Raw genomic sequence first — 23,004 nt, forward strand, 5'->3', positions numbered from 1 at the left:
TACTGAGTACATATAACATAAGCTGTAACACTTGCGCATAGCCACAAGGGGGCAGCAGCTGATCATACATAGATGAAGGGGGCAGGCTTTTAAAGCCACAGAACACGCCCACCTCTACCTGCCTATTTAACTCGGACTCCGCCATCTTAGGCCAGAATCTCTTGGGCGGCGTATCCCTAGATACCAAGCTTAGAGACGCTCCGCGCGTGTTATATACCATTCCTCTCCTTTTGTTTCATAGACGATAGACAATAGACCAAAACCTTAACCAAATAAAGTGAGTTAAAAGCGATCCTGTCTCGGCGGCCTTTCCTGGACTAAAATATCATAACACAGGCTAACAGCAAACCCTCTACCAAGAACAAAGAAAACATTGTGTAGAAGATACACCAGTAGAGAGCAACTTGGCCAAAATATAGGTCAGCATCCTATATCTAACTTTTAACAAATGATTAGGGGAGAGGTCGTAAGAAATAACAAAAAGCTTGTCTCCGTGACCTAGAATCCTAGATGACTCTGTGCCATTGGCTGCCGTCATAAGACTGGGCAGCAGAGCACGGATCATATTAGCGAAAGCACACATGCAGGCCACGGCATACACATGACGCAGTTACATAACGCAGATGGCCGGCCGGCGCATTTGAAGTGGTTCACACACATGCACACACAGCCTTCTCACACATCCCTTTATGTGTATTGTGCACACATACACACTCGCGAGATTGGTGTACTAACGACAATCCCTAGCTAGAGAAACCTTAATTTGTTTAGTTGAGTCTTATGGGATGATCTTAAAATAACGACTCTAACTTCAACCTCTCATCAATGCCCTGCCCTCTGGTCTAGGGATGCACCGATCCAATATTGATATCGGATATCAGTCTGATACAGATACCAGTATCGGAATACTGCCAAAAATGCAGTATCGGGTATCAGCGAATACGCAAGTCTAGTATGCGCCGATCCGATTCCATCAAGTGACTAGCTCATTTACTACACAGGCAAAGAACATCACAAACATGTGTAGTGTTATACTGAGTTTGTTAATGGTTGGAGGTGGAACGTCAGAATGGGGAACACATCATCTCCAACCTACATGCGTTCGAGCTACAAAGTAGGAAAAACATGGATACTCACACTTAACCTCTCAGATAGGACTCAGGCTACTAAACTTGAAGGCTTAGAATCCAAATTTGTGTCAGTCTGCAAGGGGGTCCCCCAGGGCTTTGTTCTGGGCCCACTCTTATTTACTATCTATATCAATAGTGTGGGAGTGAATGTACAGGATGCATCATTTCATTTTTATGCAGATGATAGTTATTTATTGCTGCGCATCCACGCTAGGCAAGGCCTTTGAATATTTGCAAACTGCTTTTAACAAAGTGTAAGCTCAGCTTCACCAACTGAAGCTTGTACTTAATGCGGAAAAGACCAAATGTATTCTCAAACTCTAGGAAGAGAGAATTAAACCTGAATATTGGAACAGTTCAGGAGGTAACTATTGAAGAAGTTTCTTCCTAAAAATATCTTGGTTTTTTAATGGATGACCAACTCTCTTTTAAGCCTCACATACATAACCTGGTAAAGAAACTTAAACTTGAGCTAGGTTTTTATTTTAGGAACAAGTCTTGTTTTTCTCTTTCTTCTAGAAGAAAACTAGTTGATGCCACATTTCTCCCCATAATGGACTATGGTGATCTTTTGTACATGAATGCCCAATCTCAGAGTCTTCAAATGCTGGATTCTGTATATCATGGTGCCTTAAGATTCATCTTAAACTGCAAGCCCCTCACTCATCACTGTACATTATTCTCAAAGGTGAACTTGCCATCTCTATCAACACGCCGGCTTAGTCACCTTTATATCTTCATCTACAAAGCTATCATGGGCAGGTTACCAGTTTACATATCTGACTTTTTGTCATTTAAACAAAGTTCATATGGCCTGAGGTCTCAGGATATTGTTTTATTGAACATCCCGCAAGCCAGGATAGAGTTGTTTAAAGGGGCTTTCATGTTTGCTGCTCCATCTACTTGGAACGATCTACAGGGCAACCTCAAGCTAAAGTGTTTAATTCCATTAAACGATTTTATAGGTCTGGTTAAAACTATAGAACATGAGGCTACCCATACGTGCAAATGTTATAAGTAGTTTATCTTGTCCAATGCCCTGTAATTGCACTTGAGTTCGTCTATGTCTTATATTTGTTTTGTTTTTAATTGTTTTATACTGTATGTGCTGCTGCTATCCTGGCCAGGTCTCTCTTGAAGAATAGATTTTATATCTCAATGAGACTAACCTGGTAAATTAAAGGTTATTATTTTTATTAACTAGAAGAATACAAATGCATTATTATAATTAAAGATTATAAATGTAAATAATCCAGTACTGAAAGAAAAAATTGTAGACAGTAAGTGAACCGACTATACATTGCTGTCATCGTAAGAGAACACTTCAATAAGAACAAGTGCTATTAGTAGTTACAATGCTAGATACTGTATCGGTATAAACTCGATATCAGGAGATAATAAAAAAAACGTCTTGAGTCCGGACCCGAGTACTACAGCCCTGTTTCAGAAGCATTGCACCAAAGAGCACGACGAGTTCTGCCAAACAAAAAAAGGTTGGTTTGTGAAGCAGCTAATGTAATGGCGCGTTTCCACCGGCGGGTTCAGTTGGTATGAATAGATGTGGCATGGTTCGTGTTTCCACTGCCAAAAGTGGGCGGGGTCTGGACTTAGCTTACTTATCTCTCTGTGGGGTATTCCAAGAATGGAGGTTTAACAAACACAGAGTTAACGCTGAACTTTAGGTTGATTGACCCTGTGCCGACTAACCCAGAGCTGTCGGTTCCACCGCACCGGTTATGAATTAGTTCAATCAACATGGGGTTGGTTAACACAGGGTTATGCGCGTTCATGGCAAACCTATAAAGATGTGTCTACTGGAACTGAGGAAACCAATTTAAGTCCTTAATTAATCTGAAGAATTCTGCATTTGGAATCAACATTTCTGTTGGAAATTGAATCAAGATAAGATTAGTCATCAATATATTTCAACATTTTGGACATTACTTATACTTTGAAAGAGTTTTGTCCATATCTCCTGGTGTTTGCGGCCTAGTAGGCCTGTAGGCTGAAGTCCATCATGCCACCTAAAAATTCAAACAATACCATTGAGGTCACCATGTCACAAATGCGTGAATTGTTGGATCAGCAAAAGGACTTCTATAGTCTCAACTTAAACATGAATTCTCTGTTATTGAGTTATCAGAAACCTGGCTTACAGAGGACTCAAAGGAAATATTCAAATTACTAAATTACAACTCTGTTCATTGTGTGAGACAGATTAGAACTGGGGGGGGGGGGGTATCTCTGTTCACTGTGATCATATATTTAAAATAAGGCCTGCTCTTTCTCTGAAGTCAGATACAATTGAAGTGGAGTCTGTGTTTATAGAGCTTGTGGGGCTTGTTGGATTTAAAAACATTATAGTTGGTGTTATTTACCGTACTCCTGATCAAGTAATTAAAGATTTTAATGAAAGTCTGGCAAATCGTCTTGATAGGATAAATGGAGAGGGCAAAAAATGTTACACCCTTGGTGATTTTAATATTAACCTTTTTAAACATAATACAGACACCCTTACTGATGAGTTTCTTAATATCCTTTATTCTAGTTATTTTTTTCCTCTTATTTTTAAAGCTACAATGGTCAAAGACAATTCATCAACTCTGATTGACAACATCCTAACAAACTGAGTGAAGAAATGAAGTCTGGGGTCTTGTGCCTAGACTTGTCAGATCATTTCCCTATTTTTCATTTATCTAAAATAAATATTGGTCAAATAAAAAAACATTTAATGCATAAAAGGATTTTGTCTAAACCAAATATACTCAAATTTAAAGAACTACTTGCCAGTGTTTCTTGGGATGACATATATGAGGAGGAAGATGCTGAGTTGGCATATGAAAAGTTCATGAAGGTTATTGGCTCTAGTTTCAACGAGAATTTCCCTTTTGGCAAGTCTAAGAAACTTAGTAAAGATTTTAATAAGCCTTGGTTTACAAATGAATTACTAAAGCAAGGAAAAATAATAAACTTTACAGAAAATATATTTCTAATCCTTCTCTAAATTATGGTGTGTACAAATCATATAGAAATAGTTATATTCACTCTATTAGATCTGTAAAAAATATATATATTTTAGTGAAAAATTTGAGCGGCATTCAAGAGATATTAAGGCAACATGGAAAAACATTAATCAGTTGCTACTAAGGCAAAATTCCACTGCAGAGTTACCTACAGAGTTTCATGATGGTGAAAGGTCTCTCAATAATCCTTTGGACATAGTTGAAAAATATTTTTTGTTAATATTTGGCAGGAATTGGCAAACAAAATCTCTTATTGGAATGGGAGTCCTTTGGACTTTATTCCAAAGATATATCCAAAGATTTCATCTTTTAAGCCTCCTGACTTTGAGGAAATAAGTGAAATAATTGATAAACTAAAAACCTCATCCAACTTTTCTTGTCAAGGAGGTGAAACAAATAATATTGAAACCACTTGTCCACATTTTTTCTTTGTCCCTGAAAACAGGCACTGTGCCCCAGGACTTAAAGATTGCCAAGGTTATTCCTTTGTATAAAACAGATGATCCATGCTTTAATAACTATAGACCAATACCAATTTTGCCTTGTTTCTCAAAAAGCTTTGTTTCTCTTCAGCGCAAGACAGACTTTACGCACTGAGCGGCAGACGGTAGCTTTGCCTATGTGCTCAGCATCTCCTACACTGTACAAAAAGTTACCCGTCGCAAAAAAACGGAAAGCTATGCAAATTGTTTGTAGTGAACTGAGGGCAGATCCACGATTGGTAACATTTGCAATGTAGGGTTGGAGAAGGCTATTTAAATATATCAAAGAATCACATGAAAAACGATATCTCTCAAAAAGTCATCCGGAAAGGCCAATATGTCGAGCCGTGTTCTAATTAATCTCTCTGTGAATTGCACGAATTATTTGCGCTCAGATATCAACAGGCCTCTCGTCAAAAGGGCATGCCATTGTGAACACGTAAAAGCTGCGATAAACGCGGGTTTAAATACCCTGAGCAAAATCGGGTTATCTTCCAAACTTAACCTGCGCAAAACCTGCTCCGACCAGGTTTGATTGAGAGCATAAGTTTCTATAGCAACTTACATACCATGTTCATTTTGGAACGGAAAACCTAGGGTTGCCGCTAACCCTGGGTTAACTTAGTTGGGTAAGTGATAAAACCGGCTTTGTGGAATACCCCACAGGTGAGTGGGTTCACAGATGTAAGATAAACAGTTATCAATGTCACACAATGCACAGCATATCAGCATATTTTTCTTTCACACTCACAGACAAATACACCAGTGGCGGCTGGTGGTTTTTAAAGTGAGGGAGGAAGGACTGCTCGCTTGGTTGCCATTGGCCTGTGCGTATGGTGGCATAAGTATGTGATACTCAAGTTGTTTCAGGGTGTTTTTGTGAACTACAAAATAGAAGGGAGGGATAATTATGTGTATAAAATTGATACAAATCACCACCAGTGGCAGTATTGTACTTTGAAAGCTGGTGGGCAGCATGTCTTGGACTACAAGGGCAGAAGGAAAGGATGCAAAGGCAATTAGTCAAATCAGGCCTACTCTTGATTTGTAAAACTAAATAAAAAAATCTGGTCTATCATTGGGCCTATTTTTGCCCTCAATGACTATGACTAAGCTATTGGTTGTAATTTGGCTATGTTTATTTTCAGCTACAATTGTTTTAAGAAAAATTAAGACCAAGTGATGCCATTTAAATGCAGCATGCTCTGAATCATTCACTAACATCCTTTCCACAATATCAAACGATCAGAGTAACAAACAATTAAAAGAACAAGAACATTTCACAACTATTTACATGGGTTGTAAGCCTAACATTGTTTGAGGCAAATGTGGATGTGGATGTTTCAGAATGTTGGTCATGGTTTTCGTTTATAGATCAATTCAATCCTCCTCGCTGTTTGTGTTGCAAAGATATCAATGACCTGGCGCCTCATTTATAAAACTCTGCGTAAAACCCTCCCTAAAACATTGCGAATGCCCAAACCTCAGAATCTGCGTACGCACAAAAATATTCAGATCTATAAAACTGTGCGCCGCACACCTCTACGCACTCTTCTCGTTATTAATACCAACATGTGTTGAAGTTTGTGCTCGTGCACGAGCGTGCACAATCGCCATGCTCCTCCCAAGATCGTCCCATAATAGTCCTTAAAAGGTCAATGCTAATTAATCAATGAATATTCCTAGTACATAAGGAGCCTTTGCTGACCTATCATTACACGGGAACACACGCGTGCATTACATGCGCTCGCGTCTCATACCCCTCACTAAATTCTCGAGCAATTCCAAAGCTGCCATATTTTAGCCCATTAGAATACAGAGGCCAACAGGAGCATTATTTATTGGCCTTGTGCCAATATGATAATTCATTACTATGTCCTATAGGCTAATTTAATGTAGGCCTACATATATATGTATCAGGAAAATTAATAAAACTTAAGTGATACAGTTGGTCTGGCCGAGGATTGTGATTTGAATGGGTTGTAGTGTGTTGAACATAATATTGCCTTAATTCATATTTCATAATGGGTGCTTTTTATAAAATGAATGAATAAATCTGAAGTCATAGTATGTGGTGCGCAATGTGCGTTGGGTATCGGGAGGTAGCGTGTTCTTCTTTTGGCGTTATTGGCGGTTTGCAAACCGATATGGTGAATTACCGCCACCATTACCGTTGTCGTCTCCGGAGATCACTGTTTGAAAAACTTTGCGGGACCTTTACTCCAGGGTGAAAGGATGTGTAGAACTGCGCACTTTTCCGCAAGGAATTTTTCTATAAATCACGACGTTGCCGGTGAAAGATGCGTACGCACATTTCATCCCTGTTTCCGCAACATTTTAGTGCGCAGAGACCATTATAAATGAGGGCCCTGGTCATACCAAACATGATATATTTAAAGATTTCAGAATAACGGCGTGTGTAGCTCCACGTTTTCTCCTCCCTTTCAGACGGCTTGGTAACCCAACGGAGGAGTGTCGGAAAATAGGTAGGCTAAGCGTGTTTTTTTCCCAATATAAGCGAATCGAGCCGCACCGAACCACAATGCCACAACGGCCGCCAGTAGTTCCTGAGAAAGGAATGGGAGTCAATGGAGGCTGAGGGAGGAACGTCCTCCCCGCAGTAACATTCAATAGGCGATAGGGGGTGCTAATGTCCCTTTACCCAGGGAAACAAACATTACATATACAAAGGCATTAAATTAGTCATTTTTAAGGGCATTAATTCATTACAGTAGTCTGGGCAGTCTACATTTTTTATTCTCAACAATGTAAAGGAGGATTGTGAGGGACCGGCGTGGTCACCCCACGTATTAGGGATACGGACAACCAGATTGGAGAGTGTGGGCCAAAAACGAGGGCAATTGTGTCAGGACAAAAAAGTGTTATTTACTTCAAAACAGTCCAAGAATAAATAAACAAAAATAAATCCATTGATTACAAAAATAAAGCAATGTTCCAAAAAGAAACGAAAGACATGAAAGACAAATTAAATTGTTGAGGTGACATTATGTACATATTTACATTGAACATTTTCTTCCAGGCTACGTATACAACCTGATTGCTGTGATGTTTGAAGACATAGTCCCCAACCCCCAGCTTTACTTGGAGGAGCTCCAAAAGATCTCTATTACTGATGACCTGCCCTCAGTGTTCTACCATCCTCCAATGACAGAAGCTGTGGCTGCATACACATCTCGCTTTAGCCAAGGGCAGCCCTAAAGCCAAGATATTGGCCCTCTGTGTCTGGGAACTCCCTTCGGATCTGCAGGACAACACAAGCCAGAACAACTCTAAATAACCAGCACCAGCTTACAAATGATCTGTAGGCCAGATGTCTGCATCGCCTGGCAAAAAGAGGACATTGTTAAATGCTGTACATAGTTTGGATGTGTCTTGTTTTGTGTTTTCATTATTTTTATAGACTTCAATATTACTGTATGTAGATATAATAAAGTTATTTGTTGAAAATGAACCCATTTTGTATATTGGCTTTAGGAGTTTCATCAGGTTTTTTTTGGTTTATCTTACCTTTCATATCCCCTGTCTCGCAGGCGGCCGTAGTCGGCTCTATAAATATTAAGTGCGTTGTGCAGAGACTAAATGTTTAGGCAGACTGGTTCCAGTCCTGGGTGGAGGGTCATACAGGCAATAGGGGTACTGGTGTCGCCCATTCATCTAACCACCTGAGTAGTCATATGTGAATGTAAACAACATGAGTAATCTTAGTCACCAAACTTGTAACCAAAGCCATGCCATAGTTCTCATTACCGGAGGAGACTCCTTGCAGCACATATTCTCTTCTTCTGTGGGCATTCTGGCACAATTTCCGCAAGTGCACCTAGTAAAATATAGGTAGGTAGGTAGGTAGGTGTGTTTGTTTAGAACATGCTTATAAATATGGGGTACGCCCACACGCAAAGCCTTTTTTTACACCCTGCCCTACCATAAGGGTACTGTCGGCGGTGGAAACGCCAGGCTTAATTGAACCGTTGAGAACATTTTAGACTCAAACAATATAAGGTCGAAGGGAGACGAAGCTCTGTTCGTTTGTATCTTTTATTTACGTGACCATATGTTAAAAAAAAGGAATAGAAGAATCAGTTCTCTTGTTTTGGGAATCAGTTCTCGTCGTTCACCTTCGGGATTCGTTCATTCTGACTGAATCTTTCGTGAATCGCCCATGCCTAGCGTGCATGTGACAGTATCCTGTGTATGGAAGGCATCCCCTTCCCCTCCCCCTCTTGTGCAATCCACATGAGCCTAGTAATGAGCTCCGGCACAAAAAGAATACAATCCTCTTATGTTTAAAAGGCTCATACTCATGCCGCTTACAACAACCGTGTGTACATCCCCCCCAACCCCCCCTGACAAGGACTGCCCACACAACAATAAAAAGGGACGACAAAGCGAAGGGTCTTAAACCATTGTAATACATGTTGATGGTGTCGTGGTGGCAAAGGTCAAGGTTTTTATGGATTATAAAAAAAAATCAAATATATATATTTGGATCATACAATCAAACAGGAGAAAGAGTCAGAAGGAGGGAACAATTACTTCTGGCAGCTACCCATAGCCAAACAAGCTTGGAAGACCGGGGAAAAAGTGAAATCTCTTCCACTACAGATGAAGAGGATATCAATTAAGTGCACACATCCACTACTCATCTTCCTCCACTTTATAGGAGCACCTAATTTATCTAATGGAAGTGATCATGACCAAGGGCCTGTGTAATTAAACAAAGGGAGGGTTCATTGTATTTATTATTAAACAGTTCGATATGGTTTTGCCTCATGCCGTTTTCCCCCTCCATGCCAGAGCACTGTCTCTGAACCCCACTGTTAGTTGATGAAAACTTCCCTGCCCTCACGCCCCTCCCTGCCAGATCCCTTCTCTGACCACCAATTGATCAACGAGCAACTGAGGGGTTGGTATTAGCATCAAATGGCCCTTCTTTTGTCTTACAGACCAACAATAGATCCCTGTCGCTGACCCCCCACTATTAGTTGATTCATGTGTATTAACCTTCATTCTGTTATTAATCCCCCTCCCGGCCAAACATCTGTATTAATCCCCTACCTGCCAAACATCAGTCTCTATCCCTGCACTACACTTGAGGAATTGATTAAACAATGTGTCACATTCATCCTGTTCTCATCCTCCTACCTGCCAGACGTCTGTCTCCAACCCCAAATGGTCCATCCCTTGTCTCACAGCCCAATGACAGATCCCCCTCAGACCAACAGGTCGGGGCCATCTTGCCCAGGTATCACACCCCGCCGATTGTTCAACCTAGAGAGGATGTAGGTGGTATGTGATTGGCTTGATTTGAATAACGGTAACCCAATAAGAATCAGTGGATTACACCTTTTTTTTTATTCCAGGTAATGATTGGAGTTAACTGAGGGCCCCGCCTGTCATGTGCTTTGATATACTGTGCTTTGTGATGAATGGGAGAAGAAGCATTGGAGAAGATGCATGGGAGAACATTAATGGGAGGGCACTGAGGATTTACACGCAGAATTAGGTAGCAGAGAAGTCTGGTATCCACGGAAGGATTTTGGTGGTTGTTTTGCATGAGCCCACGAATAAAGTATTGTAACGTAGAAGTATTGACTCCACTGTCTATTTTGAAGGACCGAATTTGGAAACTTGAACCTTGATTGAAGATCAAACTTCTTCATTTGGCGAGCAAGCCAGAAATATAGAACAGGAACACATCAAATCTTAACTTCTTCAGGTTCCAGAAGTGTCAGGGTTTGACACTCCCTGGTGTCCGACCCAGTCTCTCTGGTGTCAGACCCCGTCCCTCTCTGGTGTCAGACCCAGTCCCTCTCTGGTGTCAGACCCAGTCCCTCTCTGGTGTCAGACATGTGATGGAAAAATCTACATGTTTGTTTTTATAACTTAGGCCTTGTTCTTTCCTTTCGCGTATTGTCTTGCCAACCTGCCTTTCTCCAGATTCATTGACCTTTGTGCTTGGGTAAACGGGTCACAAAGGAGAAGACATCCCCTTAGGCACTGTTCTCCTTGATAAAAACACAGGGACCTCTGTGTCTTGGGTAAACATCACTTTGATTATTGACATCTACAATATGGGGAGGGTCTGAAACTGTATAAAAAACCCTGTCAAACTGTATTCTGGACTCACTCTGCTAGAGAGGAGTCTAATGTATGCATGCATTAAAACCTAGGATAATTGCTTTCCAATGTATTGTGTGCTTTTTTGCAGTGGGAATCTCATCTGGCCTAGACGCAATCTCTGTTAAAGGGAATTGCCACGACAATTTGGGGGCTCGTCCGGGATACCTAACCTGAGGATTCTACAACCTATTGCTCCAAAACAGGTCAACCGTGCACGGCAGGGAACTGGGTGTTCCCAGAGCTCTACCTCGCCACCGGTTGACTGTAACCAGCTACTGGGGTGAGAAGAGGGCGCCTGTGGGGAATAGATTGGGAATTTCTCAGTACGGTATCCTGACGGAAAAAGAAGTCGGAACAGGTGAGATCACAATACATTGATGCGTAACAGTAAAGTACCTCTGTTATAGGACAAATCCGTTCCGGAAGTATAACAGTACCGGAATTCTGTTATATGAACAGTATATAGCGAACGATAAATAACCTCAATTTATCAAGTAGGCTATATATGAACGGTATACGTTGCGGGAACGTATCTGAACGAAGGCCTTAACGTTCAAGTTACTCTGTTAGGAGCGGTAAAGTAAATCCGATCTGTGTGTATATGCGTAACAGTAAAGTACCACTGTTATAAGAAGGTTCTCCGAAAGGTACATATACGTAACATAGGTGGTAACCAGAGAAAATAAAACAATTGTTAAAAAAAAGATAGCAGTACCATAATAACTAAGAGTGTGTACAGATCTAGAAATGGGGAATAAATCTGGAAAAATTGAAATAACGGGGCTTGCAAAGGCAATGTTGGAGAAACATGGTGAAGCGGCTCTGGAGGGTTTCAAATATTGGCATAAAATGGGATTTCCTGAAATGGGGAGTTTTAGTTAAAAACGGTTAAAAGAGTTAGAGGACAGGTTGTTGAAAAAAAAAAAGAAAAGTGTAAAAACATGCATTTCATTTGTGGGTAAGAGAGAGCCCGGATAGAAAAAAAAATCAGCTAGGGACAGAGAGCGTAGGGATTTTTAATGTCAATGTCACCCGAGATGTAGACCCGGACCTGGACTGCACCGGTGGACCGCGTGCGACTCCCCCTCCATCTCCAGCATATGCCATCGCCCAAGCCGCTGCTCCATCAGTCAACTTGTATCCTGACCTCACATCAAAGGAGGAAGTTCCTGCCGACGGGGCAACGGGGGTTACCACTCGTAGCCAAGGGCAAGTGCGACGATCAACTCATCAGCTGGCAGCCACACCAGCCAAGCGGGAACCTGTCGCCAGCCGCCTAAAGAACCAGGGAATGGCGCTCTCCCCGCCTCCCCAATACGGGGGCGGGGAGGATGGACTGTTCCCCATGATCGAAGTCCTAAACCCCCAGGATGGCAGCCCGGCATACGTTTTCCGTGCATGGAGACCCAGTGACATTAAGGACATAGCAGAATGCCTCCCGGACCCATCCGTAATGGGTGGGGGAGCCCTCGCTACGGCCATTCTTGAGCTGGCCCAACAACACAGGCCATCCATCGGCGAAGTGCGCCAAGTCTGTATGTTCAGACTGGGCCTGCACTGGGGTCGCATCCAAGGCGAAATTCCCGGGAGAAAGCAAGCGGATATAATGTTCAATTGGAACCTAGGATCTGCATACCGCCTCCTGGTGGAGAGACTCTGCGATCGAGCCAAGGAGGCGTTCCCCTTGATTAGGGACTGGACCGCTATTCGCGAGGTCAAACAACAGGAGGGCGAGAAAGTAGCCGATCTGGTGGACCGCGTCGAGAAGGTGTTCAAGATCCAAGGTGGGATGCCCGTCCCGACCGACAAACAAGTTCAGACGCCGTACGAAGAAAACCTCACCTCTGCCTTCCTAGATGCGTTGAACGACGAGATATCAGGATTCATAGAGAAACACTACATTGGTTGGCGTACCGCCAGACTTTCATTGATTGTAAGCCACGCCACCCACGCAGAAAACCTCTTGAAGCGCCAGGGATCATTGGTACAGAAATTGTCCCGAGGAACCTGAAAGGAACAATGGAACGGCCGGCTGGCAGCACGCACCTCCAAGGGAAGTGACTGTGAATCATCCAAAAGGCGGAGGTGGAAGGGGACAGTCGTATTGACGGGACGCTGGAGCAGGCCAGGTCCAAGGAGGAGGCATGAGCACCATAACACAAACACCACAAACACCCGAAATGGTAGGCTTAGCGTCAGAACGCACACAAGCACCACATCCAGATGATTGTATGGTTCTCACCAGCCTTACGCGACCTGATCAGCTCCCACTGACAAGCATAGTTGTAAGTGGTAAAAACACAACATTCTTCGTTGATTCAGGGGCAACACATTCAGTGTTGTCCTCCAAGGAGTGGAAATGTATAACAGAATTGAGTGGTCGTGTTGTACGTTTGGTTGGAGCGGGTGGACAACCCTTTACGGAAAAATTCACAGTCCCGCTCCCCGTACAAGATGGCGATAAGCAACTCAAACATTCGTTCCTTCTGTCAGACCAATGTCCGACGAACCTGTTGGGTAGAGATTTAAGGTGTCGCCTGGGGCTGAGTGTCATTTGCATTGACACAGGCCTCTCTCGATGCAAGCCCTACGATCCAAGCATACTCGTGTGCGTTACTCGCACCAGGATGCTTTTATTCATGGGACTTGCTGCAAGAGGGACTGGGGTCAATAGCTGACATACTGATAACAAATGCACACCACTGCATGCAGAACCAGCCAGTAATTCAATCCATGCCCACAGATGAGTTGCATTGTACTACCAGAATGTCTTATGATGGACAATTACTCCCAATCAACATACAGGCCAAGACAACCCCAGTACAGGTTACGCCATGAGGCAGGGCTCCAGACTGCGACCAAAATTTGAGTGTGTGCGACCAGTAAATTTGCCCTTTTTTATTTTTTATTTTTACACGTTAAACGTGGAAGGGGCGCGTCAATGAATGCTGTAACATATTTCAGCCATAATATTCTCCCATAGCCACAATACTGAGTAAACATAACATAAGCTGATCATACATAGATGAAAGGGGGCGGGCTTTTAAAGCCACAGAACACGCCCACCTCTACCTGCCTATTTAACTCGGACTCCGCCATTTTAGAATCAGAATCTCTTGGGCGGCGTATCGATTAGATGTAAAGCTTAGAGACGCTCCACGCATGTTATATACGATCCCTCTCCTTTTGTTTCATAGACGATAGACAATAGACCAATAACCTCAACCAAATAAAGTGAGTTAAAAGCGATCCTGTCTCGGCGGCCTTTCCTGGACTAAAATATCATAACAATGCAGAATCTGTAGCAGGCCAATGAGTGTGAGAAGGATAGGGAATGGCCACTTTAAGTGGCTCATGTATGGAGGGGGAGGGTCATAGAGATTATCAAGCGCAGGAAACCGGCGCGGGTCTGTGAGAAGGAGAAAGATCTCAACCAGCAGTTAGAACAATGAGCAAGCGAACAATTGATCCATTCTTCCGACCTGCGGCACGTCTACAGAGTCGGAGGATGATGATTCAGAGCATTGTGTGGCTAAAAAGGGCCGAACCCAACATTTTTGTTGGGATTCTACGACTGGCGCTCGTAGAACCTTCTTAGGTCTACCGTAGTGATGTTTCAGCTCCTGCAGTCTCCGCCACTGTACAGTAACCTTTAGAAATCCCCGTTGCGCATGTTCATTCCAAGTTCGCGTCCGTATACCAATTGAGGCCAAATTAAACGGCATGTTTGAATTAAGGATATTGTCTCGGTTGTTCTTTATTTTGGGCCGTGGGTACAGCAGGCAAGGTCAGCTCGACTTGCTTCCAATAATTTCAAAAACCTGCAACTTCAAAAAAATATTTTATTTATTTTACAATTCAAAAATTAAGGGAATGATACTGGGAAACGAATAAACCATTATAAGCAACGAGTGAACTTAATAAGCGATCTAAATACTTTTAGTTTTCACCTTAAATATGCGACAGATGTAATTAAGGCAACCTGGTCTCACAGGAATCCGTGAAATGAGTCTGTCTACGTCCCGTTTGCAAAAAATAATGCCCATAAACTGTTTGAATATTAAGGGCTGCCTAATATTCGTTCGAATATTATATATCTTTTTAACATTCGAATAACGAAGTTCGGAGTCAAAGCCCTACTCAATGCCATTTTCACACGGGATGTTTGTCGCGATGCATTCTCAATGGAGAGGCGAGCGGGCATGCGAGGAGGTGCAGCGTCCTGTCAAGCTGCACGACAAGCGGGCGCACTCCCGTGGAAGTGTCGCTTCCGTGCTCGTCGAACGCATGCTCGCATGCATGGAAACCGTTGGGATAGATGAGAACTGTTTATCTTTTATTAACTAACCCTTTTTTTTCTAACTCATTTTAAGGTGTATATGATGCCACCAAAGAGGCATTCCAGCATCTAGGGACAGAAACAGGGTGGTTAGAGACAGGGGCGGACCGTACTGTTAGGCAAACCAGGCACTTGCCTGGAGCCCCAGGCTCCATAGAGGCCTTTTGGGGACCCCAAAATTCATAATAGCAGCGCCCCCAACCCCCCCCCCCCCCCACCCCAACAACTCTGGTCACCTTTGCCTGGAGCCACCAAAGGGTTAAGTACGCCACTGGTTAGAGAAGACAGTCACCATTGGAGCTGATGGTGCAGCTGTCAATCTCGGGCATAAAGGAGGGGTATTAGTCCTTCTAGTAGGCTAGTAATGTGAATATTTGGTTAGCATGTTGATTTACGGTGTGTGCCCCTAAAATATCTGGTTGCGCCCCTAAAAATTTCAGTTAGGGGCTACAGTGCTCCTAGTGAAAAAAGTTAGTCTGGAGCCCTGTGAGGCGATCAATGGTATACACCTGTTTTCAACCCATTGTTGGAAGCCGGTGTCATAATTGCGTGTCCTTATTCACCATGTATTACCACAATATTCCCAGTAAAAAGGCACCTGTTGAAGGGCCACCTATGGCGTAGTGGTAGATTTAAAAGAGGTAAAAGATACAGTGCATCCTAGAACACCCATTGTTCCTGATCCTCACACACTATTAACACAGGAACCTGGTAATAGTAACTGGTTTTCAGTGGTCGACTTAGCAAACATGTTCTTTAGCATACCGGTGGATCCAGCAAGCCAATTTTGGTTTGCTTTTCAATTTAAGGGCAAACCATATACGTGGACTAGGATGCCACAAGGGTATTGTGAATCACCGGCCGTTTTTTCCGCAGCACTGCACGACAATTTGGCTCATTTAGTTTTGCCAGGGGGAACCACCCACCACCATCACTACCGTTTGATCATCTGATGATGGATTTTGTAGAATTAGGGAAAAGAGTATTGTTTGGTGATAGTGGACATGTGGGTTGAGGTATTCCCCACCAAAGCGGCCGACTGCAGCCGTGGCCAAAGCCTTGATCACAGAAATCATCCCAAGGTGGGGAATCCCAAAGAAATTATCCAGTGACAATGGGTCACATTTTGTGAACCAAGCCATCCAGCAGTTGTCCAAGTATTTAGGAATTGACCTACGCACCCATTGTGCGTACCACCCTCAGAGTGGGGGGACAGTAGAGAGAGAGAATGGTACCCTAAAGAACAAACTGGCCAAAGCAGCTGCAGATACAGGTATGTCATGGCTAAAGGTCTTGCCACTGGTCCTACTGGCCATGAGGGGACGCACCAGAGTAAAGGTAGGTCTGTCCCCCTATGAAGCCCCTATGAAGTATGCACCACACAACAGCAGCCTGAACACAGAAATTTTTCATCACGACATGATTGATTACTGTATTAATCTCTCTCAGACTTTGCAATCCATCCGTACACAGGTCAAAGAGGCTTTACCACCGTCTAGGGAAGGGCAACTCCATGATCTACAACCAGGCGATTGGATTGTGGTGAAGGATTATCGACGACGTGCCTGGAACTCACCAAGGTGGTTGGGACCACTCCAAGTCCTGTTGATCACATCATCGGCTGTCAAGATAGCTGAGAGGGCTCAGCGAGGGCTCAACTCACCCTCACACACACAATCACGTCAGGGAACGTCAGGGAACAAGGGCCAAGCGAGAAGTGCGGCCCCAATTCCCCGGCAGGTTTAGGTATTCCTCAATAAGATTTGCTTGTTCCATTGATTGGTGTAGTATGTTCGGGTGTATCATATATACTCCCACCCCTCAAGGGTTCGTAAAACTCCCAGCCACGTCCTGAGTTTTGACTTGTGAGATAGAATATTCAATAATTTGGTTAATGCACGAAGCCGTGAAACATCTAAACAAAACAAATTGTTAGATGTGCATGCAACTACCCAGCAGTGCAAGAGGGCCAGTTCCGCTGTCCCAACTACAATTCATGACTGTAAACTATATCAATTGCATGTGTTAAAGCTTGTGTGATCAAATTAACCACAGCCACGTTTCCCAACTTGTAATAGTTGAACCAATAGAAGAAGAGAAGAGAACAAGCCCACAGTGCCTGCGCCGATATCTAAAATCTACCAGACCCAAGATTGGAGTGAAAACTCTAGCAGTGAGGAAGACGAGTGAAGAAAATCTATTCTTTCCTAAACAATCTAAACCAACTCCCGTAAAAGCGGAGAAGTGCCGATGGTTAGACATGATAGATTTTTTCTTTATGATTATAAAATAATCAAAGGGGGGCGTGTGATGGAAAAATCTACATTTTGTTTGTTTTTATAACTTAGGCCTTGTTCTTTCCTTTCGCGTATTGTCTTGCCAACCTGCCTTTCTCTAGAGTCGACTATTCATTGACCTTTGTGCTTGGGTAAACGGGTCACAAAGGAGAAGACATCCCCTTAGGCACTGTTCTCCTTGATAAAAAAAACAGGCACCTCTGTGTCTTGGGTAAACATCACTTGAGTTGATTATTGACATCTACAATATGGGGAGGGTCTGAAACTGTATAAAAAACCCTGTCAAACTGTATTCTGGACTCACTCTGCTAGAGAGGAGTCTAATGTATGCATGCATTAAAACCTAGGCTAATTGCTTTCCAATGTATTATGTGCTTTTTTTGCAGAGGGAATCTCATCTGGCCTAGACGCAATCTCTGTTAAAGGGAATTGCCACGACAGACACCAGTCCCTCTCTGGTGTCCGACCAAGTCTCTTGCTGGTCCGACCCAGTCTCTCGGTGGTGTCACACAGAGTCTCTTGGGGGGTGAAAGGATTTTGTCAAGTGGGTGGAGGCTCTCCTTTTTTTTCCCTTCATGCCTCAAGACATGTGTAGCGGGTGTAATTGTGATTCACTATTGGTGTGTGTCCCCTTTAAGAAAGGGGGACGTGGTGGTGCGACACTATATTTATGCAACGCATCTCTGACTGCGTCGGTAGTCTGTTTGGGGAAATAAATTTGTTCCTATATATTTTCCCCGGGAACAAAGTTTCTGTTCCCAGCATTTCCCTACATATGCCCTAAAATGTTTTATCTTTCAGCTCTGGAGTTCGTTTCCCAAAAGCATAGTTGCTAACTTCCTTAGCAACCTAGCTCCTAGGGACTCAACAGTTAATAGGAAAGTGTTCCCCAAAACCATTTCACCTACATAGTAAGCCCCGAAGTTATTAAACTCCATAGTACTAGCAAGGTAAGGCTTCCTGACTGTTTCCCAACAACATAGTCTGGTCATAGTCTTTGAGTCTTTATTACCCACATGGTAAAAAGGCAAATTATTTACAACGGCTCTAGGGCTGTTGTAGGTCCATATTATGCCACATGCTTCCTGGATATTCATGGTCAAATGACTGACTTCAGTCTTCTTTGTCTTTTTTACACAATTAGCATTCCGAGTTAGTGCAGTACCGCCTCCAAATGTTAGGGTGTGGAACATCACTGGACATTTAAATGCTCACAAATATTTTCAACAACCCTGTTACTTTTACATATGTGATTCTGGCCGGTGGTTTTTAGAGAAGTAAATTCAGTGATAATTTAAAATAAAATAAAAAAGTATCAAGAAACATGCATCCACTGCTGCGACAACACAAGATGCTGCCCAAAATGAATAGGCTATCAAAATATTGTAGGAGGGAAATATACAGCCTAGGTACTGTTAAGAGATCGACAGACTTCAAACATCAAAAATCTATCATTAAAACTGAGGAAACACAACGCATCTGGCAGGGCTTGAACCGGAGGCAAAAAAAACAAACCTGTTACTCTGAGTGCTCTAACCATGCAGCCATTTGACTCTTGCACAGAATTGGGGAGAAAAGTGATTAATTCACTTATCCATATCCCAGAGAATAGTGTAGACCTGTGGTCATCAACCTTTTTAAGCCCAAGATCCCTAACCTCAGCCTTGGTGAAAGGCAAGATCTACCTATCGAAGCGATGAGAGAAAAAACACATCCCAGATTTTACTTCCAACTTGAGGCCTTTTATTTGGCTAATTGTATTTCAGTTACATTGGCTTTGGTCCAACTTTCAAATTTATGCAACCAAGAAAACACTGTAACAAGCATATCAAACCTATCTGTCTTGAATTTTACAATGTACATTAAATTCTAAGTTTCATTATATAATTTCATTCCAACACAAAAAATAAAGGCATGTGGGCTATTTTCCATTTGTATGAGGAAATCATTTTGTTCATAGTAACCAACAACAAATCAACATACTAATAATAATAATAATAATAACAATAATACATTTTACTTGCAGTGAGCAGATCATATGAAGTGCCATTGTTAACTGTTATGCTCAGTTCTGATTATATAATATTACTGTGGAAAGTAACTATTGTGATACTTTAACATACATTTTTTAATTCTCAAATGTGTCAAATAATTTGGACCCCATCTCCACCCCTCTTTAACGGAACTCAAAATACATGTGCATGTTCATGTTCATGCACACAAGCATGGAATGCATGGAAGCATGCAACGTTGAAAGATGTACTACTTGAAAACTACTTGAATTACTTGACACCGACGTGGAGAGGCACTTTTTTCCAGGGCATAATGTGCATTATATACATATATATATACACATATATACATATACATATAAATACATGAGTTCAGTGGCGTAACATCATGGTGATGGCCCCGGTGCAAATATTTTTTTTGTGCCCCCCCAAAGATTCAGCCAATGAGAGTACTACTACAGCAGGTAGCAATTGCGTTGCCATGGCACATGGGTAAACAAATGACAAGACACCACACAAGTTAACACACAACTCGCTGTAGGCTTCAATATCATGCAAGCACTTTGTTTTCTTTTTATTTTGTTCTACATCACAATTGCATGCTTTAATAAAGTATTGTTTTTTCCTACCATTACGAAAATAAAATATACAAACCAACAGAGCTTTGTCTCCCCGCGACCTTATATTGATTGAGTCTAAAACGTTCTCAACGATTCAGCCAATGAGAGTAGGGGTAGCAATCGCACACGGGTAAACAAATGATTGGAATGAATGAATTTGGCCAAATGATCATTCCTCCTCCCATACCAGCCACTCAGCTAGCCTACCTTACCGACCCGCCCCGAGCTATTTCATTCACAAAAACATTTTTTATTTTTTCTTCCTCCATGGGCCCCTGACGGCGTCTGGGCCCCGGACAGCTGCACCGGTTGCACCGTCGATATTTACGCCACTGCATGAGTTCACAACTGCACTCGTATATACAAAATGTTTTTTTTTTATTATGTTACAACTTTCCTGCTGTGGGCTCCCAGACCGTAGTCGAGGAGCACAGCGTCGATGTTCTCTCGGGGGTAACACCCTTCCCTTTGACCGGCAGTGGGTCTGCTTACAGTACACAAGACTAGTAGAGATGCGCGGTTGGCGGTCATACCTGGCCGGACACCGCGGATAATCCATGGGTTGAGTGGATTGTGTGGAAAAAAGTAAGTAAGTAATATCTACTGGGATGAATTAGGGGCGGGTCGCGGTTCCACTCGTCCGCTGGTTCCATCAGCCTTCCACTGTGCCAGCTGCTGCCTATGCCCTCACACGTTGTTGAAATCATATGCTGGATGCTTTATTCTTTCCATGTGGCTTTTATTTAATGATCGGGCTATAAGACCACGTTGGCTATGTAATCGCTGACAACAGGGGACACTTCATAGTGGTTGGACATTTTAGCATGCCGACAAGCTTTTGTTGGGACGCGGAACATGCAACTCAAAATCGGGACTGTCCCTGCAAAACCGGGACGTCTGGTCACCCTAAATGAATGATGATTGGGCGGGTGTGGGTATCAATTGTTGAAAAAAACGTTGCTGCAGGTGGATTATTGATATTAAAGGTCCCATGGCATGAAGATTTCACTTTATGAGGTTTTCTAACATAAAGTTGAGTTCCCCTAGCCTCCCTATGGTCCCCCAATAGCTAAAAATTGCGTTAGGTGTAAACCAAGAAGTAGCTACCTTGCTCCGTCTTTGAAAAAAGGATCGCTGAAACACTTTGATTTGGCTTCCGGCCCCATATGACGTCATATGGGGCCATGTTACCTCCCCTTTCTCTGCTTGGCCTGCCCAGAGAATTTGGCCCACCAATGAGACAATGAGCTAGGACCGTGCGAGCGCCACATGTGTGTGTGTGTGTGAATACACACACACATATACAGCATAAAGCTCCCATTTGGTGAAAAGACTAGACTGCGTCGGGTTGGTTGAGAAGGAATTGGGAACTGCGACATGGAGGAGTAAAGGATTGTTGCCCAGGATTGTCCATCGGGGCAGCCCTTTTCTCCACCATGTTGCGGTTCCCAATTCCTTCTCAACCAACCCGACGCAGACAATCGCGGGCAACAATCCCCTTCTCCTCCATTTCGCGGTTCAGTCTGTACTTAATATTGACGTGGAAGTGGAAGAACCAGAGGCGTCTGAGAACCCGACGCAGTCGTTTGAGATTCATAATATCATCCGGAGGTGCAAACAGCTTTTGACCATGATAATATATATTATATTATATAGATATCTAAATATAATATATTAGTTAGATATAGAGTTCCAGGACTCCAGACTTCCAGGCTGAGCACCAGTGTTCAGTGGTCCACTGTAAACACTAGCGCATGGTACCGTGGCCACAAGCTGCTCAGGGCCACACCCCCACCCTCCACCTTGACCCACCTCTAAAAACGGCACGTTTGTGGAGCGCTCATTGTGGGACTGGCTCGTAGTGGCTGTAACTCTGCACCAAGGCTGGATTTCTTGAACATCTTCAAGTACTGTATTAGGGGCCCACTAACACCTATATTAAAGCATCCATAAAATAGCATGCCATGGGACCTTTAAGCAGCGGGTGCGGATGACATTACAGTTCATCCGCGCATCTCTCTAGACTTCATTGCACCCTAACCCTAACTGCCATCATAATGCCTAGACTAGTATAGGAACTCGGGATCCATTGTTATTGACACTTGCTGCGTTGTTGCTGCGTGTATCATGATCGATACAAAGTAGAAGATCTAGAGCATCGCACCCTCGAATCTTGTAGTGTGGCCAGTCTTCCGACAAGACGAAGCCCGATTTCCTGGCGTTGTAGTCGCATAGTGTGACATGTTAAATCGTGGAGGAATATCTGAGAATTGTGTAGTGTGAACCAGCCATAAGACCTATCATTTAGCGTTCACCACGAATGACTCAAATGACTCAAAAGCAGTGCCAACATTTAGGGTGCAGGTGCCACTCAATGACATCCAAACGTAGGCCGAAGCATCATCAACCCACTCAACTGGTGTGAAATGCCGACATTCTGCTGCTCCTTCACATATAAGGTAATTAACATTTCCAGGCCTAGTAATAAGTTGGCAAAATGCTAACGTCCTGACTGTTTTTGGAAACGCACCCCTGATTTGGCTGAATACACTTTCATATTAAGTAGGACATGAAGTAAAGCTAGCATGAAACCTGTATTACATAGTTTACCTAATAAAGATGTCTTTATTGGGGTAGACATTAGACTTTCGGAGAGCAGACTGTCTAGTAGTGTTTAAAGTGTTTGTCTCCCAGTAGAGAACTGTACTCGGTTCGAACCCCAATGTCCACAATCTACCTCTAGGCTCCCTTAAGGCGGCCACATACCGCGCCGAAAATCGGGCGTCGGTGAGTGTCGGTGACATGAGTCTATTGTGTACAGTGAGGTCGGCCGTCGATAAGGTCATCTGCATTCTTTTCAGCTGATTCAACATGTGTAATCGGCCACATACAGTCGTTCAGTCTTTACCAATCTGACTGGTGGAGGGCTAGCTACCCTTGACTAGCGAATCAGTGAAGCC

The 23,004-nt window shown here is 43.1% G+C and overlaps 1 protein-coding gene and 1 pseudogene across 4 annotated transcripts in view; one reads left to right on the top strand and one right to left on the bottom strand.

The window, feature by feature from the left end:
• LOC311380671 (trinucleotide repeat-containing gene 6C protein-like) overlaps positions 1-23,004 on the bottom strand; it is a 103,686-nt gene that overhangs the window by 46,068 nt on the left and 34,614 nt on the right. The window contains exon 1 of one of the 3 annotated variants that reach the window (XM_084488403.1): positions 9,799-9,899. The exons of the other annotated variants lie outside the window; for them this stretch is intronic. Coding sequence (XP_084344529.1) covers positions 9,799-9,889 — 91 coding nt within the window. The 5' untranslated portion in view covers positions 9,890-9,899. Of the gene's footprint in view, positions 1-9,798; positions 9,900-23,004 lie in introns of those variants that run through there. 3 annotated transcript variants of the gene reach the window in all.
• Positions 11,450-12,788, top strand: LOC311380707 (annotated as a pseudogene). Its single transcript has one exon. The product of its transcript is annotated as an uncharacterized misc_RNA (transcript).

Source organism: Micromesistius poutassou (genome assembly GCF_964030765.1).
Source record: "Micromesistius poutassou genome assembly, chromosome: 1".
Lineage (NCBI taxonomy): Eukaryota > Metazoa > Chordata > Actinopteri > Gadiformes > Gadidae > Micromesistius > Micromesistius poutassou.